The following is a 27520-nucleotide window of genomic DNA, read 5'->3' as shown; positions in this document are numbered from 1 at the left end:
AATGTGGAAAGCAAACTATGCTGCTCATGAGTATTTTCTTGGCCCTTTTGGCATCAGCTGGTTGCATCAAAAATACATATTTGTTTTACATTTAATAAGAAAGTAGAAAACAGCAGCATAGCTATTCTCCTTATGCAAAAACATCCCCTTTCTCATTTAGTTTATGCAGAAAGTAAAATATACTATTGTTATGGGTTGGGGACAGGGGGTGGCAAGGAGCATGCAGAACTATCAAGCAAAAAGTAACATGGTTGCAGCATGCTCCTACTATGCAGAATAGGAATCTGGTTCCATTAGCTTACACTGGAATGAACTGAACAGTTTAAGAGATTGCTGAGAGTATATAATTCACTCTATTAAAACTTAAATACGCAGTTACTTACAGTTGGAATGCATATCTTGCTCAAAGGGTTGCCATCTAAGAGGTATGATCCATTGAAGGTCACATATTCATCGTAATACTGAGGCGCTTGAGGAATAACACTACACAGCAATTTACGCTTTTCTTCTATTTTCTTTCTTATGTGCAAATATTCAAAGTATGGATTTGCTCTCTCCGAACTGTATGGCTGGATCTCTTCTAGTTTGAGAGAGTCTACAATAGCTGCCAGAGACTGGTGAATTTTTTCTTTAGCTTGCATTAATGAGGGATTCGCTTGCACAGGCTGAGGAACACGTGACAGCTTTCTTTTACGAGGATGATGCGCCTGAGCATCATCTTCCTCAGTCAGTCTTATCCTTCCTTTTATAGAGGAAGATGATTCAGAATCTCTTTCTGATATCTGAGGGCAACCAGTAAGATTTTGCTTACTTTGATTAGCAAGCATATTTGCTCTGTTCCTTGTGATTCTTTGAGGAACTTCATACTGTTCTCCTTTATGGTCTTCTATTGCTTCTTCCAATTCTGACTTGACACTCGCACTGTACTTATGCACTTCATGTCCAGTTAATTGTGAATGGCTTTCCAAACAAGGTGAAAGGCACTGTTGCAAGTTTTCTTCCATTGAACTGTTTTCCATGCTGTCTATATTAAAAAGTTTTCTGTTATATTCATTAGCAATTCCTTTCAGCGCTCTGCCATTTAGATCCTGTAGATCTATTTCATTTTTATTACTTGTCATATGGGATGAATACAGGTAATCAGAATGGTCTTTTTCACCTGCAATCTGAATATCAATCATGCTGCTATCTAGCTCATCCACTTGTGATGTCTTATAAATGAGCTTACTGACTACAGAACTTGCATTAGGGTGTAAACGAGAATCATTTGCAATAAAATCCTTTTCAAAATGTTGTGAAATATCTTTAGTGAAGCTTTCAGGATACACAGTGATTAGCACATCTGACTTTTTATTGTTTGATGGAAAGAAAGTTTTTTCTATCTTCTTTTTACTGTTTGTATCTACATCTAAGATTGAATTGGTAGCTTGAATGGCACTTTGTTGGTGTTTAACAACCAGAGACTCTTGGCTGCTAATATCTGGTATAGAACGCTTTGACATATAGACTGCATCTGTGATTGGCTGAATCCGAGACGAACAAGAAGACTGGAGAGAGAAAACAGCTGCAGATTCCGGTGATGTAAAATTTGCTATGTTTTCAGCATGATGAAGAAAAGGTTCAGAATTTTTCTGTTCTTTCAAGATTTTATTTTCGGAACTGTGTATGGCTGGGACAGTTGCTGCATCTTGCTCAAAGCCAGGAAAATTTGAACAGATGCACTCACTGCTCAATGAGTTAAATCTATCCAAAGGTACATCCCATGGTTTACTTGATGGAGTCGTATTCTGGCTGCACTGCTCCAAAGGTGTATGACTTTCTCCTGATGGGTTTGTCAGAGTAGCATTTTTAACTGCATCTGATGTAATATGTTTGTTGCTAGCAGATCTAGTTGGAGATGATGCAGAACTGGAATGCATGCTTGACATACCATTTTGGGAATCCTTCTCCAGCAAATTACAGCATAGTGATTCATGTTTAGGAGAAGGGCAACTATGACTCTGAACTGAAAGCAACGCACTGTGATTTTCTTCTGACACTCGGGGCTGCTTTGCATTTTCACAAACAACAGATGGCATACTACACCTTCGAACTTCTACAACCGGCCTGCACTCGTTTATAATAAGTTTAACATCCTCAACAGATGCTGATCTCACATAAGCTGGTGGAAACCTGTTTGGAAAAGGTGCTTTATTGCGCTCCGGCAACTCTGATAAACTATCAGTCTCATGATGAGCAGGTGATTTGGCACTGGGTAAAAATGGTGAATGTGAAAAAGACATTTGAGAATCAGATCCTTCAAGCATGAAGTCTGAATCATATTCAGTTATTGGTCTTGGAGGAGTCACTGTTGTATGGCAAGAATCCTCCGAACTAGCCACTGAAAGCATGGACACTGATCTGGATGTTAGCCCTATCTTTTCACCTTCTGATCTGGGAGATCTACTTAAGCTGTTGTCCTGTAGCAGTGACAGTTTCCCACCAGCTGCTAAATTCTTTATGTCAACAGACTGCGATCTACTACTTGTAGCATCTTTTGGCTGCTTATCCTTCACACAAGTATCTGACAACTCAGAGCTTTTTGAACGAATCAGCTCTTTAGTTTTTGGTTCAGTAAGCGGATGTTTTGTTTTGTCCTTATCTTTTATTTTGTTAAGTTCTGAACAGGATCGATTCTTCAATCTTTCTTTTTCTTTCTGTTTTATTTTTTCTTTGTGTTTTCTATGCCATTGTTCAATTTCCAGATCTTTAAGACTAAGCATTCTTTCAAAGCTTGTCTGCATCAAATCATCATTCAATAATCTCTTTTCTTTAGGCCGACTGTCTTTAGGTGCTGGTGCTGGTTTTGACTTAAGCTTTTCAGTTTCAGGTTTTAGCTTAAGTACGCTGTTTGGCTGTATTTTATCTTTATGTTTGTCACGCTCTTTATATCTATCTATATCTTTATCTTTTTTATCTTTCTCTCTTCCATCTGGAGTTTTCAGTAATTCATCTTTTGGTTTCTCTTTCAAGGACAAGGTTTTTTCAATGCTACATTTCTTCTCTTCTGGAACATGCTTTATAGTTGCAACTGTTGAACTATCCCGATCTCTCGGTTTTTCTTTTTTCTCAGCTTCCTTTTCTTTTTTACCCTTTTCAATTTTTGAATAGTCAGCTTCCTTTTCAGAAACCTTGGATTTTCTCTCAATTCCAGGCTTTTCTTTGCATTCTGACAAGTATCTATCACTTTTTTCTTTGTCATGCTTTTTATCAAGTTTTTCTTTGCTTTTTTCTCTGTCGTCAAGCTTTTTAATAGTATTTATGCTTTTTAATTTGTCATTTTCTTTATGAGATTTTTCTGTTTGCTGAAAATATGATTTTTCTTTTTCTTTTGTCTTTTCTACATTTTCAATGGGGTCTGATCTTTCTTTTTCTGATTTATGTTCACATTTTATTTTTTTCTCTCTGTCTAAATGTTTCCTTTCTACTTTTTCAGTAGCAGAATTCCGCTTCTCCAGCTTTTCTCTATGTTCCTTTGTGGGTTTTTCCTGTTTCTCAAAGTCTGTTTCTTTCTCTACCAAAGATACATTAGTAGCTAAATCCCTACCACCTAAACAAAACAATTCTGTTTCTTTATCAATGAACATGTCTTTTTCTTCCTTTGTATCTTTTGCTTTTTCCTCCTTGTCATTTTCTTTTTTATTCTTCTCTCTCTCCTTTTCCTCTCTAAAATTTCTCTCTTTTTGAAAGTTTTTCTCTTTCACATATTTGTCTTCTTTCATCAGAACTTTTTCCAGCTTAGATTTTCTCTCAGAGGTTTGAGATTCATGGTCCAAACTTGATATGTCCTCTGCTTCATCACTTTTAAAAAAGTTCTCTTTCCAAAACTCTCTATCAAACTCAATATTCCTTTGGGCCTCCTTAGAACTCTCTCGATGCCTGTTCTTTTCCTTTTCTCCATCCTGCTCCTTTTTGTGCTTATCCTTTTCTTTATGTTTCAGTTTATGCTTCTTAAGTGCTTTCCCCTCCTTATCTACTTTTTTCAAGGTACATTCAGAAATTTCAAAGGATGAGCTATTGTGTTGTTCCTCCTTAAGTTTAGGACTGGATTTTTCACCAAATTCAGAAATAAATTCTTTCTGATGTTTACTTTTGTCTTTGTGCTTGTAGGATTTGCCACTGGAGCTTTCCAGTACAAACTCAGAGTCTGTATTATGATCATACTGCACTAATTCAGATTGTGATGTTACGTCAGACCCTCCTGGAGATAAACATGTTTTAACATTTTCTTGTTTAAGTGGAGTTGACTGCTTTTCAATTAATCCACATGGGTGCTTGGGAGATCTGCCTGCAGTAATATGGAGTAAGGGCAAAGAAGAATCCTCTTTTGAGTTAAAAGATTTTCGAAAATTCTCTTCTTCTCTGCTTTTGTCTAAAGATTCCAATACAGAAGCACCCAGGTTTAGCACTCTGGAATTCTCTTTTTCAAGTTTTAATTGTTGGTTCTCTTTATTTTTGCTTTGATTTTTTAGTTTTCTTTTAACTTTTCCTTTCTGTTTATATTCACTAAAAGCATATTCTTTTTTAATCTTTGCATCAGAATTTGAAGTTTCTGTGACAGAACACGGAGAAGAGATTATCTTTTTGTCCTGAAGAATGTCTTCATCTGAACTTTCAGAACTTGAATATAAGACTCTGGAAGGCTTCTGTTTCTTATTTTTAAATGATTTTGGAAATGTAACCTTTTCCTGTTTAAGAAATAGGTTACTCTGTTCTATTTCAGATTCATCCTCTTTTCTTAGATCTTTCCTAGGTATATGTCTGTCATCAATCATTTTCTTAACTTCATCTTCATCATCATCTTTAAACTCATATTCATCAAGAGCAGATGAAAATGATGCCTTATTGGGAATGTGCTTGCTGTCTAGAGATTCTTTCTCTGTCTCAGAATCCATAGTCCCATCTATACTGGAAGGATTTACAGACGGTGTCTCTTCAAGATCTAGAAAAGAAAATGAAAAGAGTCAACAAATATATTCATTTATTTACTATTCATGACAGTGAATATTACTTTTAAAATGACGTGTATGTTACATGTGTTTTATCTCTTTTTAACCATCTTTTAAATGTTTTCTGGCACTGGATCCCACAGTTTAACTACATACTGTGTGAAGAAGTGCAAAAAGGTTCATTACAAGTAAAGGCTTTGGGGTGGATGTTTAGGTGTTGCTGTTGTCTCTTGGGGTTTCTTGTCAAGCTGTGTAGATAGCGGTTGAAATATATATAGGAAATCGCACACTTTTACAGAGTGGACAGATCACCTCTACAATAGCTCATTTTTTTTTATATGTAAAATAACTTTTCCAAACAGCAGCGATTGAAACATGCTTATTAAAAATATATATATAATTAGGCTTGTAATATATATATATATATATATAATTAGTCTTCTATGAAACTCTATTTTTAAAACCTGGAAAACTACAAAAAAACTTGCTGGTTAAATCCCAAAGGGCTTGGCAAGTTTTTAGTTTGTGTCTACCTGGCCCATGTGAAGGACATCCAAATGTTAATTGGAAGTGTGCAGGGAAGGAATAAATATGCTTTATTCGAAAACATGCCCAGCTATTGTTATAGGGGCCCCATAAGAGATGAGCAGTGTAATCCTGTACATATCTAATCAGATGTAAGCCCCATTTAGTCCAATGTGAGGATCAATCAGCAAAATGATTCATCAAAACTAAGCTGAGGACAAAGTTGTAGGAGATAATTTCACAGAACCATGTCTCTGCAAATTACTTTGTCCCGTAAAACTCAGTGGGAGGTCACTGAGAGGTATAACTGTACTTATCTGCAAGGATCCTGTTTTCTGTATATGCACACCAATATGAAAGTCTGTGTATTATCTATACACACTTATGTATAACTATAAAAGTACAATTAAAAGGGTTTTTTCTGACCTGAACAACCATCGTCATCATCAGAAATAGGAACTTCTCTTTTCAGTAACCGCCCTAGTTCTTCTGTATCTGCTACATCAACAGGCCTTTCTCCTTGTTTATTAGCCTGAAATGGATTTCCGCCATGTCGGAGCAGCAATTTCACAATCTGAAACATTAGGTATTTAAGTTTATTAGACATTAATTAACATTAAAAACAGGCCTTGGGAGGTGATTAGATTGTAAACAGACACCCGTTTTTTTAAAGCATTTCACTCTGTAAAATGCTATATACATGGATGACATTATATACCAGTAAGTAAATCAGGGTAGGACAGCAGTGCTGAAATCCACACATAACACACTCCAGAACAGTACACTGATTTATTTTGACTGCTCTAAATCTGTGGATTGGTGCCAAAGATAAAAAAATTAAGCAACACAGGAGATTAAACTCTTGTAACATATTTTACAAAGCAATCTTTTCCTTAAGTTCTGTTGACTGAGAGGCTATAGTATTTGGCAGAAATCAAGATATGACACTGGCATGCCAGTGCTGCTGGCAGAATACCCAAATATGCTGAATGAACAGCTCTGCCAACAAAGATATGCTGATGGAATGGCCAGAACAGGATGGAGTCATGAACAGGACAGAGGTGGATCAAGGGTAGAGGACATTTACACCATGTTCCTTACCATCCCTGTACCTAACTATCTGCTTGGTAGCCATAGGTCACCAGGAATTCTATGGAGAAAAGTTAATGGGCTGGTGGAGAAGGGATGGATTTCAACATTCTTCCTGTGCCAGTCTGCTTTGTTTCTGCTTTTCAGTGCAGGGAAACCCATCCCTCAGCAATATCTCTTCTTTGTTAGATACTTAAAAAATAAAAACTGGCCTGCTGAGAAGCTGGTATCCTGAATTTTCATGATGGGCATAGAGATGGGAATTTTCCCATCTCTTGTGACCTGCATGGAAATGCAGACTACAACTGTCGTCACAGGCTGGTAAAAAATGGCAGGCTAAATAACTTGGGCATATTTACACATTGTTCTGTAGTCCTCCAGACTGCTTCCATGTTCATGTTGATACTGGAACTTTATACCAGCCCTAGACCTGGTGCAAAAAATTGCTGTCTCACTGAGGAGTTGTGTGTGTTGTTTAAGCCACCCTTTTATCAATGACTGCCCCTGCCAATCTCACCATGGCAGAACATTGTACTTCAGAACCCAATAACTGTACACCACTACCAATATATAACACCCACAGAGAGTGGCTACAACTGAAACAGAGTGCAAGATATGGGGCAGTATCTCAGAGCTCACACATAAGTCTTCTTTAAGTCTCTCTATATAAAATGTAAGTAGATCCTGCTGGATTAGGCCAATGGCCCATCTAGTCTAGCATCCTGTTCTCACAGTGGCTGGCCAGCTGCCTGTGGGAAACCCTCATGCAGGATCTGAGCACAAGAGAACTCTCCCCTTCTGTGGTTCCCAGCAACTGGTATTCAGAAGTATTACTGCCTCCAGATATGAAAGCAGAGCACCATAGCATAGACAGGAGATTGGCTGGTCAAGAGGAGGAGGAGAGTAACTGTCAACAGCCTGTGTTTCTTGGTTTGGGGCACAAGAGGGCAGCATAACCCACTATGCCATAGATCACCACTACTGGAAGAAAGAGAGAACATCATACCAAACTGCTTGTCTCCAGAACACCAATATGAACTTTAGAGATGTGTTACCACTATGCAAACTATGCACACTGCACATTACAAGTGCTTCAGATTCCAGATACAAAGCACCCAATACTCTACTCCAACAACTGGGTCTGCCAGGACAAAGCAGCCCATCCAGAAATGCAAGAGAAGGTGGCAGCCATGCTATGAAGTGTAACTGTTATAACTGTCACCCATGTCTTCCTCCCACTTTGTTATATGTGAATAGCATTTCTTGTGTGAATTGTTTTGATTTAGTACCTCTTACACCTCCCTCCTCAACAGCAGGAAGCAGTGTCTTCCACACGCAGAGAAAGCACTCATCCCTCCCACATGCAGATGATGAAGAAGAAGAGGAGTTTGGATTTGATATCCTGCTTCATCACTACCCTAAGGAGTCTCAAAGCAGCTAACAATCTCCTTTCCCTTCCTCCCCCACAACAAACACTCTGTGAGGTGAGTGAGGCGGAGAGACTTCAAAGAAGTGTGACTGACCCAAGGTCACTCAGCAGCTGCATGTGGAGGAGCAGGGAATCGAACCTGGTTCACCAGATTATGAGTCCACTGCTCTTAACCACCACACTACAGATGAGCTCTCTGTTGATGAAGGCCAGGCACTCTGCCCCAAACATTGCCATTACTGGCCAAACATTCATAAGTGTAACATCCCTTGCAAACAGAGTTCTAGTGAAACCCCCCAAAGGGCAAGTATATGCAGTCTCCCCCACTCGTGCTGAGGCATTTACGCTGGCAGAACACTCAAGTGGCATCATTTACTCTTCTCTGTCACTTACAAACACCTATTATGCAACCAGGTTCAGGGTCTATGCTTTCCAGCCTCTATGTCCCACAGCCCTCTATGTCCCCACTTCCCAATGTTCTGCTGCTTGCTCCTCTACAGGTACAGGATCCACCCCACACTCTGTTCTATGGAAACCATGAAGGAGGCCCACCACCTAAGAATGCTCCCTGCTATTCCTCTACAGGGGTTGATAATCTACCAGTTCCAGGCAGGCTTCTGCACCTGGGCAAGCTTCATGATAGACAGTGATGTTACAGGTGCTCCTAACACAGGAAACACTTCAACTGCTACCATGTTGTCAAGCTGTTGCTGTCAAGCAGAGGCCCCCTTTCTCTCTGCTCACTCAGGTTCCCTTGTTGGCCGGCACAGGGATAACTGCTGACACCAGGATGAATGAAGCAGTTGGAGAAATGGAGAGCGGGGTAATGAGGGCTGCTGGGATGCTAAATGAGGAAGAGGGTAGATTGATCATATGATGGTGGTGAGCTGGTTGGCTCACCCATGCAGGAGCCAGGCTCTGGGTCCATGCAGCGCTCTTCCCAATTGGCTTGGGTGTTCCCTACCTTTCTTATGGTCAGGATGAGTATTATCTACACTAGCCTGGCAGTGACTATCAAAGGCTTCAGACAGGGAGCATTCCCACTTCCATCTGGAGACGCTGGACACTGAACCTGGGACATTCTGCATGCAAAACAGATGCTCTACTCTCCTTCCCTTGAACATAACCCATTTCAGCCAGTTAGGACTCCACCTGTAGCACTGGTGCTACTGGAATCTATAAACTGGTGCTAAATTTGGGGGCAGCGAAGAGACAAATGCACCATGATGTGTCTGATTTCTGTCTGGTGCTGTACGCATTGTGCTGTGATGCAAAGATATGTGCTCAGGGTGTGCCCACATTATTGTGAGTTCACTGGCTCCCTCAGCACATTTCTGGCATACTGGTGTTGTTGCCAGCATAACTTGTTTGAGGGTCTTTCTAGGGTCACTGGGGCACTACGTGTTTTCCCTGCTGTTTTTGAATGTTTTGAGGTCTCCCTTTTTCCTTTTGCTCCTAGGCTGAACCAGTATAGGATGCAGTGGCAGTTCCACTGGTGTGCTGGAAGTCCCCCAAGTTAGTGTCTAGAAATCCTCTGTAGATTTTGTTTAGTTAGTTTGGACCACTGTATCTATATGGGGATTGCTTATTTACTGCATGAATGGTACATACTTTTCTATGTCCGCTACTTGCAGAATCATGAAGTGGAGTATCATCATCTAGTCCTTGAGTATTCACATCTGCCCCTGCTGCTATTAAGACCTTAGCAACATCATAATAGCCAGCATTGCAAGCTTCATGGAGAGGTGTCCAACCTATTACAAAAGAAGTCCAAATATGAAGGATGTGTGTGTGTATAATTCAAAGATAATGCAGTTTGATTTGTTTTGCAAAGACTGATACACACTTTTAAAATTTTAATAGGAAATCATTCTTTTATTCCTGCAGGTACAACCATTTAAAATGTAGTGTTTTGCTATGTGGTTTGTTAGGTTAATTAAAATTTAAACAGCAATGTTTTCAGTTCTGTGAAATATTGGAGTTGACATGTACTAGCTCCAGTCACTGCCCAGTCACTGGCTTTTTTCTTCTCAAGTGAGCAGAATAAACTAGGAAAGTCTTGGTTTCCCTTGAAATCCCAATCAGGGATTTGGCTTTGTCACCTTCTAAGAAGCCAATCTTCAGTTGTGCCTTGTTATTCGTTTGCTGATCTTTTTTGTGAAGGTGCAACAAACCACAATTCCTTGTTTGGACATAAGGGGAAGCCAAGGATTCCAGGTTCAGTTATCCTGCTTGCACCAGGGTAAAAGCAAAGCTGAGCGATCAGGAATTGTCTGCTAACACACTGCTCATTTACAGTAAACCATAATAAGCCAGAAAGTCTGTCTTATTACATGTTAACTTAGCCACTTCCTTTGAAAGTAGAAGTGCCATTTTTAGCTATTGTGGCAAACTGACATTGACAAACCTATCTTCTGAAGTACCGGCACACTAAAAAAATAATAATCATGAATCAGGAAAACTCACAAGCAAATTTGTAAAGAAGGTGTCCAGAAGCTATAGAAAAAAATCCTCAAATCTCACACTAGAGTAAACATTTCACACTTTGAAATTATACATGCTGCTCTTCAAAGGGAATATTAAAATTTGCATGCCACACCGATTACCATGTAAAGCATGTGCCTGTCACTGAACATAAAACAGTAATGCCAAAACCTTCAACTCCTCAGTACAGGCTCTTTGTTCTATAGACCAATAACAAACAGCAAGTTATTCAAGAGTCATTATTTTATATATCCTAATTGTAAGAGAGACCAGAGAGTCTTATATAAACTGATTACTCGTCAAACTTACCTGCAAAATCTTTTACATTCACATTTGCACCTTGACTGATTAACTCTTTAACTTGTTTAATGTCGCCTCTAATGGCTGCAGTATGTAAGGGGGTTTCCCCTCGTTCATTTCTTTTGTTAACTTTGTCTTTTTGTCGTGATGAAGAGCTTGGTGTTTTCTTTTGTGTTGGTGTTGTCTGCAGAGGATGATTTAGACTGGGATCTACAAATTAAAATTCAAGACAAAAAATACTTTAAAAATTTCTGCCATAGTGAATAAAATTTGCTTGACTGAAGACCTCTTACAATCTCATTTTTTTTCTTGTGGGTGGCAGGCTGTGTGTGTCATGTTAATAATCTATTCAAATGGTGAGGGAAAATCCATTGAAGAAAGGACTAACTGGATCCCAGCATCAGCTCCAAAAGACATCTAGCAAACTGATTAATTTCCCAGTTAACAAAAACTCTGGACTAGGTGGTTCCCTAGGCCATGATATGTTGCAATAGCTTCATGAAACCTGGGGGTTTTGGTCTTTGATACAACACTTGCATCACAAAAGGGTCGTTCCCACCATCTCCTTATTATCTTGCAGCCGTAACAGGACCTGAAGCCATGTCAATCGGGCTATACATGTATACTGTATCCAGGGAATTATGTAATGTATGTCTACTTTCCCCTATGCCACTGAGCCAATAAACTCCTCCTCCCACACCAAGCTGCTATTAAGTCCTGGGAGAAAAGCTCTTATTGGTTTCCCCCCCTGGGGCCAATGGCAACTTGGGGGTGGAGTTTTCACAGAGCCTGTGGCAGAGGAGGAAAATGTTAGACCCCCTTTCCCCATGGTCCTGATACAGGGTCCCTGCATCTGTATCTATACACACAGAGGAAGTGACTGCTTGGTAGTACCTGGACTGTTGTCTCTGGCAGTCATCTGCATAAGAAGGGCCATCTGCTTGCGTTCTGATAGTGGGTAACCAAACAGAATACTAACAGGTGCTGCTTTCTTATTTCCAGTTTCCTTTTTCATTTTCTTCTTCTCTGGGACTTCTTTCTCTGGAAATATCAGTAGATCTCAGTAAGAACAAAATACTGCCAATTATAGCACATTCAAGAGAAAGCACAGATATACAGACTGGAGAAGTATATCATTTTACACACTCGCTCTGAAGTTACTAAATTGCTTTCCTCTGCAAATGGAAAGAATATATTAGCAAATCTTCTCTTGAAAATATTTAGGTTACCTAAGTTGAGTCAGTGTGAGGTAGTGGCTAAGGTTGGCTTTGTGGAGGAGTTGGGTTGAGCAATTAAGTTCTCTGTGTGGCACTAGACAAGCCAATGACCCAATATGCATATTAATGCTAAGCCAAACTGGCTAAATGTGATCATGTAGGTGTATAGGTACTCACGGTAGGGGGAAAAATATCACAGCTAACAGCACACATTGAACAAATCTTGGCTACAATTTGTGATTTGTCTAGAGTAGGATAAACCACAACACTAAGTTTGGACATGATACTAAGTCAAGCCTTTGTTCAGCTTCAGATAGCATGACAGCAGTAGGACTGGGAGAGGAGGGAGCCATGGCTTTTACTATGAGTATCTACACACTGTGTTTGGCTTAGTGTTACATGAGAACTGAGCCAATACTTCACAGAACTGTTGTGAGGCCACTCTAACAAACAAACTAGATATGATTTTGGCATGACCTCTATGTCAGACGTAAGTCAACACTCAACTCGTACAAGTTGGGATAGGTAAAATAAAAGGGGGAAGGAGACTATGGGGATGCCGCGCCCATCTTGCTTTCAGGCGGCGTTTGTCCACAGGTAAGGCAATCTTATCTTAAGGCAACCATAGTAGGGATAAGGCAATCTAAAGTGCACATGGAAGTTGCAGAACTGCTTTCAAGTATGTGCTTCTTTCTTAAAATCGTTCCCCCCTAGCTTTTTCTTCAGGTAAGCCTCTAAAACTAGAAGTAACTTGATCAGGAAAGAAACAGCTGGGGAGAATTGTTTTCAGAAAAGACAGCAGTAAAGGGCTATCTCCTCCATTCCCCATGCAATAAAATAGCACTTTATAAGTATTTTACATTACTTGTGTTGAGTCAGCCATTGTTACATATAGTTTAACCCTAAGCTCCTTAAAGGAAATGATATAAACCTAAAATCAAACAGAATACTTTAGAAAACACATGCAGTCTAAAACTCACCTTTATGTTCCTAATACTGAATAAGTATATACTTATAGTAACCTCAATTCACAACCACAGTAAACCATATCTTCTCTCTGCTAACACATAGGGAAAACAAACCACAATCCTTGGCTTGGTGTCATATGTGAACCAGGGACCATGGTTTGTTTCACTTCCAAACTATAATCTGTAGCAAAGTTTTCTTACTGGATTAACGATTGGGGTTTAAGAAAGGGATCATGGGTTTGTTTCCTCTGAGTACTAGCAAAGACATGTGGATTGGGCCATAGGATATTCAGATAAAAAAATCTCATACTAGCAGACATCCCTGTACTCTTACTGTGGGGGTGTCTTGATATATGAATAGAATTTAGAATTCAGTGATCAAAAAATGGAACCCCTACTTTATTTTTACTTCTGAGGTAAGATTTGTTAGAATGACAGAAGTATAAATGCTGCATATTAACATACTCTCCCATTTCAAAATGTTTAGATATTTCAGACAAAGTATTTGATTATATTTAAAGAAACACTAAAAAAAGTTTAAAATTTTTTAATGCCCCATATATTTGAGAAATTTAGGCTCTGACCACAGCATTGTCCTTTCTAAACATTTTCACTCAGAGGTCAGTATTTTCCCCCCCAAATTGATGTGTCTACAGTAACAGCTGCAGCTATAGGTCACACATGTAATAAAAACTATTGCTGAAACCCTGTAAAATGTAATAGGAAATGGGCTAGAATATGTCTCAGACTATACAGGTAATTGTATTTTTTCTAAATTAACTGCAAGTTAATTAAAATTGTTAACTATCTTAGCATTAATTTTCTCAACCTAATTTTGTTTTTTTACTCCGTAGCAGATGGCACATTGGGGCTGTGTTGCTTACCTGACCTCCGCCAGCTGCATCGCTGTTTACTGGGATGGAGTGAAGGGACTAGTCAAAGGTGAGGTGCAAACATGCCTGCGGAAATGTTGGATTGCCTCTGCCAGCACGCTGAACTTCCTTCCGCTTTGCATCTTCCGCTGCCAGTATACAGCAACAATAGCAGCAGCTGGATGGAGGTCAGGTGAGCAGGGCAACCCCATTCAAGTACCACCCAAGCTACTGTCTTCACTTATCCTTCTTTATTAAGAAACCAAAATGAATATCCACATCATACCCTTATAAGTCTCTACTTTTATATGTAAAGTGTATTAATTTGAGATTCACTGTGCAGAAAAAAATGGATTTACCATGTTTAAAATTACTGAATGCCTTGTATGCACTGATTTTGTAATTTTAGAAAAAGGAAGTGTTCATACTTGTTTGGCATGATTTGTTGACTGTTTTATAGGAAAAACATTTGCCACACAGATTTAACTCTCAGTTTACAATGGATTCTAAATACCTATATCATCTGTTATAACAACTAAAAATATATCTAATACAATAATTGCAAATATTTTGAAAATTATCTTAGGGTGACAATCAACTAAGTCATACTTAGAGTAGGCATAATAAAATCAATTTACTTAAGGGTCTACTCTGGATATGACTTGGCTGGATATCGTTCATTCACATTCACACACACACACACACACACACACACTTGTTGTGCATTACTTTTTCCATTTGTCTTTTAATATAATAATTATTCAGCATAAAACATTTTCTTCCTAAAGAAGTTACTGTGGTTACCACATGGTAGCTGCCATCTTCCAACACAGATGTGAAGGGATTTTATTAACAGGAAATAATATTCCTGTACATGCTTAAATTTGATGGTCATTTTAGATTCTCCACTGAAAAGTAACACAAGCTAAGCCTATATTAACACATAAAGTATTTGCAAGGAGATTTATAGGCACAAAAAACAACTAATGAAAACTACTGTAAATATGTGAATAGGGAAAAGTGCAGCTATTTTAAGTATACCTGATAATGCATTTACCTGAATATGTCCTGTAAGTAGATATTAATCTCTCCCCCCAGTTTTCATTTGTATGTCCTGGATCTGAATCTACAAAGTGAAGAAGACATGGGAGAAAAGGGGTGGAGGAGAGCAAGGAAGTGTGGCATACAATATAGATATATGGACATGCCACGTTTTTGTTATTCCTACAGAATCCTTATGCTAGCTTTACAGTGCTGTTAAATAAATGCCTAGAAAATTAAGAATTCACACCATTGCTAAACAGTCTAAAGCAGTAACAAATTGTGATTTTACAGGGAAATATTGCAGAACACTTGTAGAGAACATACTGTACTTCACCATAGAAGTTCTTCAGTACATGATGGACAAACATCAGAATGAAACAACTATGTAAGAGGAGTCTGAGATTCACAACATTTTAAGAATTCCAGAGCATATGCTTTACAGCATGTTTCAACAGAATATTTTTTGTTATTGTGGAATATAATCCAGAGATGGATGGAACTATTAAAGTTGGCCCGTCCCAGGTCTCAGAGGAGGTAGACCTCAGGCTGTGTATGCACAACATTTTATTCTAAAAGCAATGGAGACTGAGTATTTGTTTTTTTTCTGTGTAGTCCATACAGAATCTAGATCTATTGCATATTTTGGCCCCTGAAAAGTGCTTCTTGAGAAACTGGTTTCATTCAGAAAATAAAAGCTCATTGTGAATTGATTCTGCATTACCCTGCCGCTAGTGTATAAATAATAAAACAGATGAAAACAAATGTAGACAGTTCTGGCAACTGGAAGTGTTTCTACATCTGCACATTGTGGCTGGGCACATACAAATATCACAATAACCACTTCCTTTTTTTCATTTATATGGGGCATGTTTAGGGAGGAAAAGGTGTGGATAAGGTAATCAAGGAGAAGGTTTTCCAAAATTTTTATCAAGAAATCAATCTAGATTGAAAGCAGCATGCTGAGGAAGAGCAACTCTTCTCCAAAATATTCCAGGGCATATCTTATGAGGTAGAAAACTTTAATTGGCTGTGGTATAAAGCTCTGCTGGCATTGCAATGCAAACAGAGGGCATTATCCTGTCAGTTCAAAGGTTTCCATTTCTGTCCCCTCTCTCTCCTCCCTCACTCTTCCCAAATCTGCTCCAGATATTGAGAAAACCCTTAGAACAGGTTTAGAGGGCACACAGGGGAAGGGTGGGAGTTCTGTTGCACATGCAGAAATCCTTGCATTGACAGAGCATTCATGCGGTCCTACACTGGACACAATCCAAAGCTTCCAACAATTCATAAGGCACTTCAAAAGCATGTGTTTAACAAATAGCAAATCATGCCAAACCTAAGACTTAATTACTACTTTTGGAAGTATAAAAGAACCAAATCTAATAAACACCAGGTTTAAACATTAGGAAGAACTTTCTGACAGTAAGAGCCGTTCGACAGTGGAACGGACTCCCTCAAAATGTGGGTGACTCTCCATTGGAGGTTTTAAAGCAGAGGTTGGATGGCCATCTGTCATGGATGCTGTATCTGAGATTCCTGCATTGTAGGGGTTGGACTAGATGACCCTTGGGGTCTCATCCAACTCTACCATTCTATGATAAAGTTTATACCAGCTAACAGAGCATTAAGTTATCTGTATTAATGTCTAAAATCATTAGTGAAATACATTGCTATAACTAAAACAGGGAAGTCCCAAACATTTTGCAGATCTCATTCCAAGAGCAAGCTGATATCAGTTTCTTTGGGAAGTTTTAGTTTAGATTCAGGTTTGGTTAAGATGGTTAAGGAGACAGTTCTGGTCACCTCACATCAAAATGGATATTGTAGAGGTGCAAAAGGTTTACAAAAGGGCAAGCCAAAAAGGGAGTAAGGGGGGCATAATAGAGATGAATAATATTATGCATGGTGTGGAGAAAGTTGATAGGAAACCGTTTTCCACCCTCTCTCATAATACTAGAATCTGGGGCCATCCAGTGAGGCTGAATGTCAAAAGATTCACAACACACACAAAAAACACTCTTCTTCACACAATGTATGATTAAATTATGGAATTCATTCCCATAAGATGCAGTGATGGCCACCAATGTTGGATGACTTAAAAAAAGGATTACTGTAGTTAAATTAATAGAAGAAAGAAGCTATCAATGGCTATGTGCCATGATAGCTACATTCTATTTCCACAGTATGCCTTTGAGTATGTTTCTGGGAAGCACAAATGGGGAAGAGTGCTGTTGCGATTTTCACAGACATCTGATTGGCCACTGTGAGAACAAAATGCTGGACTAGATGGGCCTTTCGTCTGATTCAGCCAGACTCATTTTATGTTCTTATCTATTCTGAATGAACTGAAGCTTCTAAACTGTCTTATGCACCATCCCAAGTAGAACACATTATGGTAAGGGAAGCTGAAAGCAGTAAGATCTGAATAATCAGGCCAGGCCTGGTTTTTCCAGGAACATCAACATATATTAACGGGCAGACTGCTCATTTAATAGGTGCACTAGGAAAAAAGGTAAGAAAAACTGTGCAGCTAGATTAATGATTGACAAGTGGGATATAAGCAAGTACTTTACTATTACTTTTTAATCTTTTGTGAAGGTTTATTATAGCAATTTTTTTCAAGAGGAAAAAATAAAACTGGCACTACCTGTGTCTGAATTTCGATCTTCATTTCTGGATGGACTAACATTAAACTGAAGTTTACGTTTCATGGAAGACTTTTCTTTCATCTCCTTTCCCACATCACTCCTATCCACTTTGGCAGTTTTGGTGTAGGAGGCAATCTTGTCCTTGCTCTGATATAAACAGAGTTACAAGTACAATGTTTACATAAAACTATTAACAGCGTATTTTAAAAAAAATAAAAATAAACACATTCTATGAAAAACCAGATAACCAATAGAAGAATTACACCTCTAATCTGTTCCTCAGATTACAACAATCTAGGATTATTAGACTTTACTACAGATTTACTACAGCAAATACAGAACAGAATAGTAATGGAATGCTAAAGAATCTTGCATCATCTTATGATTTCTGTCATAAGTAATAAAGAAAATAAAGCATGTTAAAAATAAATAAAAAGAATAATCAAAAAACAAAATAAAGTTTAAAAAGGAGATTAAAACTGTTATTGTGAAAAATTGAGACAGAATAAAGACTAGTGAAGCTGAAAGCTAAATGCCTTGTTATGTCACAGAAAAACACTAGGAACAAAACAGCTAATGCAGTCAACACGTGTGTAAAAATATTTCACTGAACTCAGAAGTACAATTTGATAGACGTTTGTGATTCAGTTCCTACAACTATAATTGTAGCCAGTTGACTGTATAAAGTTTGCTTTCTTAACAATATAAATGACAAGTGTATCTACCTAAGAAGACAACATTAGTTTTCTAAATATACACTGAAAAAAATACAACAGCAGGTTGGATAAATGCTTAGCTCTTATTCTTTTCTCAGACTCAGTCCTTTTCTCAATAAAGGGTGGATTGGGCAAACAGTAGACAAACATACTTGACACAATAATCTATTTCAGGGATGGTTTAAGTTACGTAATCTGGCTGCCACTAGCTTTTCTGACTCCACCTCTGCCTCTTTTTCTGTATTTCCCACTGCACTCTGTTTTAGGGTGGAAATAACTGACCTAAAAAGTTGGCACCTGGCATGGTGCTTAACAGTGCTAGTGGCATCACTTCCAACTGAGGGAGCTCCTGTGAAAAGTGAGACAGCTTGAGAAGTCTCTGCATTATCACAGAACTCTGGGGCACCCAAGCCTCACTTTTTGCTGGAGTTAAGTTCTGTTTAACAGCATGCCAGGTGTTGCTGCCCACCTGGCAGGCTTCACATGTCACTTCATGTGTAGCACCTGTCAGACACAGAAGTGCTTCCAATTTGGCAGGTGTTCCCTTTAGTAATAGAATATAAGCTTCATTACCCTGGGGATGCACATCCATTATGGATGGACTGGATCTACTAGGGATAGTCAAATCTGTTGCCATTGGTTTCCCATATTTTCCATTATTATGTTCCGTTTGCCACATTTCTACATCAGTTTGATATTTTTTTTAAGTGAAAATCCAACATTTTAGTATGCAGTTCTCATAATATAAACAAGCAATTTCTGCAAATTCTGTACTCCTTTTTTGGTTGAAGAACTGTATCATAAAATTTGGAGCTATGTGAATATCAAAGCATAGCTATTGTTTTGGTTCACAGATTGTTTCCAGAAATGCAAATTAGGTAGATTAGCATTAAAATGTGAATGACACCCAATTTCTTCCCCATCCATGGATTCCAGCTCTAGGGGATAATCCGATTTCTCCATGTTGAAAAAAGTTGGCCAGCCCCCATCTATTAAAATGTTTACTATGCTGAATATTGAGGAACTAGTAGGTAGAAAACAGAGCAGATGTGAAACAGCATTTACTGTAAGTTTTTTTTAAAAAAACTTAGCTTTCTTATGTCATGAAAATTACTGCTATGAAGCAGACAATATTAATTAATGAAATCAAAATCCTTTAAAATGCTCACATAAAATATATGTAGTAAGTACAATTCTAAATTTCAATCCGACTTAGCATCTTAAACAGAGCAGTTAATATTTTTAATGGATTTTCAAAAGAGCAAACAAACCAATCATTTCCCATGGCTGTTCATTCAGAATTTAAGTTATATTTTTCAAACTAAAGTTGTTTGCTCATCTAATAATACTGAACAAATGTAGGCAAGCAGATTACACTAAGTTACGCTCAATGTAGCTATGATTATGTCTGTTAGACAAACTGCTTTTTCATGAATCGTCACTAATAGCCAGGCAGCAATACACGGAATATATTTTACTTGCCACAATCTTGCTATCTTAAATTTCCACCATATTTTCAGAGCAATACAACAATCCACTGTAATAATTCATAACTTATTTTCTTTTTAATATCTTGAATACCACCAATTATGAAACTATCTATTTCATTCAGTTAAAGGCAAATTACAAAGCTGATACTTAAACTGTTAATTATCAGTATTTCTCTGCAGCTCATTGGAGACATAGGCCTGGAGGTCACAGCAGGAGTTGCAACATCATTAGGCAATGCTATGTGACTGCTGTTGATCTCATTCCACAAGACAGCTAAGATTATAGCTGTAAAGGATGCTACAATCAAAGACCAGAGCCCCAAGGATATACGGACTGTAGTAGCTCCGGATATATAAAACTAACTTTAAAAGTACATGGATGATGGAGGAACCATTTTGTGCCCTAGCTGTTAGGATTGTGAACTGGAAATTAAAGGGCCGTTATACCATCCTGGCTAGTTACTGCCCACATTTTGGCTTAGCAAGGCAACAAGTTGCCTGTGTCAAATAAAAAATTCCCCCAAGAAGCTTGATGTAACTAATATTGCCATCATTCTGGGTTGGCACTGCTAAAAGAACTCAAATATGCAGTTGATATAGTGCTGCTCTATATTTTTACAAGTTGATTTGATGACCTCTCAAGGTCATTTCCATCCTATTCTCAAGAATATCTATCAAAGGAGTGGAATGTACAAGGTGGCATCACTGTTTTCTCAAAAAAGGGATCAAAACCAGCTTACTCAAACACAAGTCAAAGACACAAAAAGACAGCTACACAGATTCACAGCACTCCTGACACATTTCCAACAGCTTTGGTGTGTTAAAGCATAAATATTTTTCTCAGCAGTTGTTACTAGAAAGTATAAACACATTTTTTTCCCTTGCTAGAGAAACATTTTTCAATAATGGGTGCTGCCATCTTTTTGATTTTTAAGGATATGAAAAATCCCTAAGTATATGGCCTTGATCATTGCATCCTCCTGAACTCGCTCTGTGGGATGGAAACTGGGGGCACTGTTTTTGGTTGGTTTCAGAGAGCAGCATTTTGTGCTGCCTGGTGCTGCAGGGTACCATTACTTAACATCTATATGAATCTGTTGGGAGCAGTCATTAGGGGTACTTGGATGAGGTGCCATCAGGACACTGATTATACCCATCTCTGTTTTTCTGTAACATTTGAATTGGGAGAGGCCTTGCAAGCCCAGGACCAGAGCCTGGACTCAGTGCTGTGCCAATTAAGGACCAATAAATTGACTCCTGGCAAGACAAAGCTCTGCACTATGGGTGGGCTGTGCTTGAATTCCCATTATTTTTTATTGTGAATGTGCTTTGCAATAAGAGGAGGGACAAATAATTGAAGGAAGCAATTAATTTCATTCTCCCTGGAGAGAGAACAGGGAACAGATGCGAGACAATAATCTATTCCCCACCCCCATCCCCACTGCTAATCTAAGCCGGAAGCAAGAAAATAGGCTAAATTTGTGAACGGGAAGCTTTCAAGTAATTGCACAATAGCCCTAAAAACCTAAATGGCACATGTTCACAATGTCCAATTATTATCAAATGTTTACCAGAAATCAGGTTTGAAATAACATGGGATGACAACATAGAATGCATTAATTTGGTAATGAAGTTGTATGGACTCTAAAAAATTGAGAGAGAAAACACCAGCAATTCCCTCTTCCCACCAGTGTGGAAGCAACCTTAATGACAACTATAATTAGCTGAGCCATAGATTCTAAAATTCTAAGTTACCGCACTTCCTTCAGCTTTTTTAACACTTCTCATATTGGTATTTTGGTAATATACATATTTATTTAAACTTAAAATAAAATTTATTGATTAAATGCAATGATTAAACCAGGCTTTCCAAACTTGGTGCCCTCCAGATAGTGACTGACTACAACTCTCATCATACCTGACCATTCACCATCCTAGATGAAATGGAGCACAGCTGGAGTTCTCCAATACCTGGATGTCACCAGGTTGGAAAAGGTTGGATTGTCAGCTAAAATGATCAGATCAGCTAACAGGCCTACTTTAAGCCCTATTGAAAGAAGGAATTAATTTTGGAATACTATTAGGTAGGCAACAGTCTTTTCATAGTAATCTTAGTATGATACATACTGAATTCTACTCAAAAGAAAATATCAAAAGTTCACAACATAACACCTCACAAATACTTTAAAATGAATGTTGTGAATGTTTCTTTAAAAATCAGAGGGATACTTCAAGTTTGTGTTTTATCAACTTTAAAACACCTTAAATGTAAGTAATGTCATCAACTATGAAAGAATGCATTTAAAAGTTTCAGGGCACACAGTGAAAGAGAAGATTATGGTGGGTTTTAACTCATTACACCACAGGCAAAGTTATTTTAGCAAGTACCTCCTACAACTTTGTTTAGTTGCACATAATGCTATCTCTTCTGACTCATACATGTTCTTTGCTTTCATGGATTTGCCTAGCTGCAATGTAATCTTCTTAATCAAGTTTCTTTTTATACCTTTCTTCCAGTTGGTTTCTCCACCATGGTGCTATCGCTGTCAGAATTTTGAATCTGAACTGCCTTTGCTGACCCAAATCTGGGCATTTTATATTTGTTCACTGACTTTATCTTGCATCAGAGTGCTCATTATGCATCTGCCAGGGAAAAGACAAGAAAGATGGGGAAAGAAAGAAAAAATAAATATCAGCATACTTGAAGTAATCTACAAGTATTGGGTAACATTTCAGTGTATCTAGAGTCATCAGTTTCAGGGTTTCACAAATATATTTATTTATTAAATTTGTATACCGCTGTTCATCTACAGATCTCAGGGCGATTTACAGCATAAAAATACAAGATAAAAACAAGAACAAAACAAACAAACCAGCAACCACCCCCTCCCACAAACACGTTAAAAAGAATATATGATGATACTCAGCCAAAGGCCTGGTTGACCTGGCGCCTAAAGGTGTATAATGAAGGTGCCGGGCAAACCTCCCTGTGGAGAGCATTTCACAAACGGGGAGACAATGCAAAAAAGGCCCATTCTCATATTGCCACCCTCCAGACCTCTTGTGGAGGAGGCACACAAAGAAAGGCCTCACATGATGATCACAGAGTCTGGGTTGGTTTATATGGGGAGAGGCAGTCCCTGAGGTATTGAGCTGTTAAGGCTTTGCAGGTCAAAACCAGTACTTTGAATTGGGCCCGGAAACTAATTGGCAGCCAGGACAGAATCAATGTAATCTTTTCAAATCATCTTGCGCTGGTGAGCAACTTGGCTGCCAAATTCTGCACCAGCTGATGTTTCTGAACTGTCTTCATGGGCAGTCCTATGTATAATGTGTTGCAATAATCTAACCTAGAGGTTACCAGAGCATAGACAAAAGTAGTTAGGCTATCCCTATCCAGATAAAGGTGCAGCTGGGCCACCAGCCAAAGCTGATGGAAGGCACTCCATGCCACTGAGGACACCTGAGCCTCAAGCGACAGCAAAAGATCCAGAAGTACCCCCAAGCTACGTACCTGCTCCTTCAGAGGGAGTGTAACCCCATCAAGAGCAGGCAACCTCCCATCCATCTGGTCTAGAGAACCGCCCACTAACAGTGCCTCAGTCTTATCTGGATTGAGCTTCAGTTTGTTGGCTCTCATCCAGTCCATTACCGAGGCAAGACAAGGGTCCAGCACATCCACTGCCACACCTGCAGATGTAAAGGAGAAGTAGAGCTGTGTGTCATCAGCATATTGCTGACAACGTACTCCAAAACTCCAGATTACCCCAGTCAGCAATTTCATGTAGATATTAAACAGCACAGGGGATAAAAATCAAAGCCTGAGGAAACCCACACTGAGGGCTCCACAGGGCTGAAGAACTCTGGAAGCATCAGCCTTTGGAAACATCCATCCAAGCAGGACTGGAACCACCGCAAAGCGGTGCCACCCAACCCTAACTCAGACAGCCACTCCAGAAGGATACCATAGCACACTTAGAATTGTGATGTTCCAGTTCATTTGATTAGATACTGTCATGAAGAAGAAGTATTCACTGATAGGAAGAAAATCAGTGACTGACAACAAATTTAGAAAACTCATATATACTTTCATCAAGATAAGTATTTCTATTCACATTGGCTTGAATCTAAAGTGGCTCCTTCATTCAAATTGGGAGGGAGCATTTTGACCACCTCTCCATTCCACAGCCTCCACACCATATCCCAATCTATTCTGTATGGTCCCAGAAAACCCAGAAGTAGATTTTCAGGGAGCTGCAGAACAAAGGAGGAGGCAGGAAAGGCCTGCTCCACGAACTCTGCCCAGTTCAAAGGAGATAAGTTAGGATCTTAGCCATTATCACCAGATTGCTACAGCTTCTGGAGAACCAAATGCATAGATAACTACAACCACACAGAAAGGCCTATGTATGCAGTAAGCCTAGCATTTCTGCAATCTACTGGATGAAGCAAATGATAATATTGGGCTTGCTACAGCCACTACACAGTGCATGGTTAACAATTCTGTATATAGGCCAAGAAAAGTTGTCTTGTCCTCATGGTTGTAAACTCATCTTCCCCAAACCCTATCTTCTATAGCATATTTACTCTTGTCATTACTATTATTGTTGACAAAATATTATTTAATTGTGAAAAACTAAATGTTTTGTTAGAAAAATACAACAATATGAAGGGGGGATGAAACGGTAATGAAATCCACTTTGGGGTTTTCCCTTTGTTTACAAACCTCCAGTAACAGACTGTGCATTATATACATCAGTTTAACCAAAGTTTAGGACCATACATCCAAGCAACAGTTTTATAGAGTATTCTGTCATATACACTGAAATTGATCTAAAAGGGTTCCCTGCCAAGTTGCATTCCAGCAGTGACCTTCCATTTCTCCTTTTAAGGTTTGCTCCCACAATTTTTGAGCCCCAAATTAGCACCTGTAGAACTTTCAATTAAAATGTAAATTTTGGAGACTAAGCTTCTGTAGACATCCTTAGCTTTTACCACTAGTTTTTTAAATGGCACCAAATTCTAAGAGGCTTTTACTTAATTGTGGGATTAGAAATGAAATATTGTATCTGATCTGATGGATTGTACCTCCAAATCCTGAAATGTTGCTTCAATCTGCACAAACATTCCTTTTTTAATTTCAAAAAGTAAAAGGTTCACAATAAGAAGTCATGGATTTCCATTTTCAACAAAAAAACCAAGCTGTGACAAGTGAGGTAACAAACAAAAGGAGATTACCTAAAGTGGAATCACAGTTGTTAGTTCCAGACTGCCAGTACTATTCAAACTTGAGGTCAGCTTATTGTAGCTAGTATGAAATATCCAAAGCAGATCTAAATAGAAATTATTACAATTACTAAAGTAAATAAGATAATTAAGAATTGTAGCCAACTATTTTCTCAAAATACAAATATGGTAAACAAATGCTTTAATAAATTGTAACTTTATTTCCTAAATACTTCTAGCTATATTACTGTGTAATTGAAAATAAAATATTGCTTAACACACACTCTCAGTGTGGTTCTACTCAGAAAGCAGCAATGATAATGTTAGTGCCATGTTATTTTTCAATTAACATTTTTCATATGTTACATATTCAATGCCTGATGACTTGCATATGAATGTATAAAATACAGCATTGAAAAAAACTGTGGAGCAATGATGTGAGATAATATGAAACTTCTATTCATACTCTTTGATTTGTGATGGCTCATTCATACATATAGTCACCACTGCTTGCTGCAGTAATTAGATGAGGAATATGCATTTGTGAACCAGCCAATAAACCACGCAGAATCTCTGAGTATGCATATCATGCAGCCTGGTTCCATTATGCTACGGTCCTTGATACCAGTTACTGTAGGATTACATCAGCATAACTTGGCTGGAATCCTATGAACTCACAACAGAAGAGAAAAAAGCAAAGTAACAGCAGTACAAACAAGAAATAACAGCAATACCAACATTCTCACTGCATTCTTGCACCCACCCGCCTCATCAACGGTACATAGAGAATGAGCCCAAATTATTAATGCACAAGATGCCAACATACTCAACACATGGCAATGAAAGAACAAATCCATTATTTTATCTGCAGCAAGACACAAACAGGAAAAAGCTTAAAATAATGTGCTTTATAATTCAATTTTAACTTTAAAGGAAACATGTATTGAAAATGAACTTATGATTGCTTTATGAAAAGCAGCTTGTTTAGGGAAATAATTATGCAAATAACATGTTCAGTGGTCATCATATAGCACAATGTGTATTGTCTTATTTTATGGCTTGATACTGAGCTCAGGGACTAGCAAGTCACCACGGGTATCATCTACTAATCCAGTCAACTCCAGCTTGGTATCCTCCAAGTGTTTGGACAACTCCTACCATCTCTGACTTTTGGCTATATTAGATGGGGTTTATGGAGGTTGTATTCTAAATATTTAGAAAGGATTGGATTGGCAAAACCCCAGAACAGATTTAGCGGGTGGGGAGAGGGAGGGGAAAGTCCGCTGCACACATGAAAGTCCTTGTGTGGACAAAGCAACATCACTGGATATAACCCTGAGTTCTTATATTCACTCTCTACAGATGCACACCACTGCAACTTCAGCAGAAGAGAGTCAATAATAATTTCAAGCTGCCTACAGTGAAGGCTGGAGAGCAGGCAGATAATTGCAATGATTCTGTGAACCCAATTACAATTTTGCAAGAACTGAAAACTTTATGTCTGTGATGTGGTTCTAGTCAGTATTCTATTGAGACAGGGAGATTTGGCTTGGGATACAACTATTTTTCTTTTAAGTACACATGCTAGAGAACTATGTTCGAGTTAAATATCTACAAACAATTTCTCAGGTTCAATTTTTCTAAAAGCACTTGTATTATCTTACACTTAACATTCTAGCATATACCTATAATTCACATAGCATTCTTTAATGCAATGTAGTAATTAATAACCCCATCATTCTAGCACATCAAACACTCAGGCATGATTTGCTTAAGTGCAATGACAATTAATACACCTTTTCCAACACCTGCTCATACATGCTGAATGTTCTGTAATCGAACACATTAACTCATACTTCACAACAAAGAGCCAGTACAGGGCGTACAGCACTGCTACTCAAAGTGGTAGTCCACAGACTGGGGCCAGTCCCTGAGTCATCAGCTGCTGGTCCATGGCAACGCCATTACAGCCTAGGTTGGATGGCATGCTTCAGGGAATATGGTACCAGTTCCTAAGACATTGCGGGGGAGATGCTAGCCCACCACTTTACATGAGAAACACTAGTCTGGAGTGCTTGTATGAACTGCGGCACCAGCCAGAATATAAAAATTAACTCTAGATAATCAAAGGCCTCTAGGCACCCAAAAATACAATTGTTATGGGTTTCTTACTAATTTTGCAATGGTGTATATCTTTCTGCTATTTATTGAATTATACTACTTGTCTTTTTGATATTATAGTGATTGCAATGTTTATTGTTGTTTTAATACTATCAAGATTATTGTGAGTCACTTTGTTGTTAGAAAAGCAGAATACAAATATCAGATCAAACCAAAATATATGATCTCCAGTATTTTCCTACTATTCAGCCAGGTAAGGTAAAGGTACCCCTGCCCGTACGGGCCAGTCTTGACAGACTCTAGGGTTGTGTGCCCATCTCACTCAAGAGGCCGGGGGCCAGCGCTGTCTGGAGACACCTCCGGGTCACGTGGCCAGCATGACATCGCTGCTCTGGCGAGCCAG

At 38.6% G+C, this 27520-nt stretch overlaps 1 protein-coding gene across 7 annotated transcripts in view; it reads right to left on the bottom strand.

Moving 5' to 3' along the window:
• ANKRD12 (ankyrin repeat domain 12) overlaps nucleotides 1–27520 on the bottom strand; it is a 53883-nt gene that overhangs the window by 6229 nt on the left and 20134 nt on the right. For 3 of the 7 annotated variants that reach the window (XM_083449991.1, XM_083449988.1, XM_083449990.1), the window contains exons 2-10: nucleotides 25009–25103; nucleotides 22277–22413; nucleotides 17564–17711; nucleotides 14930–14998; nucleotides 11710–11856; nucleotides 10825–11025; nucleotides 9643–9785; nucleotides 5940–6087; nucleotides 384–4981 (exon numbers count right to left, since the gene is read on the bottom strand). In XM_083449991.1, coding sequence (XP_083306117.1) covers nucleotides 384–4981; nucleotides 5940–6087; nucleotides 9643–9785; nucleotides 10825–11025; nucleotides 11710–11856; nucleotides 14930–14998; nucleotides 17564–17711; nucleotides 22277–22363 — 5541 coding nt within the window. In that variant the 5' untranslated portion in view covers nucleotides 22364–22413; nucleotides 25009–25103. Of the gene's footprint in view, nucleotides 1–383; nucleotides 4982–5939; nucleotides 6088–9642; nucleotides 9786–10824; nucleotides 11026–11709; nucleotides 11857–14929; nucleotides 14999–17563; nucleotides 17712–22276; nucleotides 22414–23284; nucleotides 23461–25008; nucleotides 25104–27520 lie in introns of all 7 variants that reach the window. The other 4 variants (XM_083449989.1, XM_083449992.1, XM_083449993.1 and 1 more) reach the window with 4 other exon arrangements.

Source organism: Podarcis tiliguerta, assembly GCF_965153285.1.
Source record: "Podarcis tiliguerta genome assembly, chromosome: 7".
Lineage (NCBI taxonomy): Eukaryota > Metazoa > Chordata > Lepidosauria > Squamata > Lacertidae > Podarcis > Podarcis tiliguerta.
This window is presented reverse-complemented; position numbering and strand designations above follow the sequence as displayed.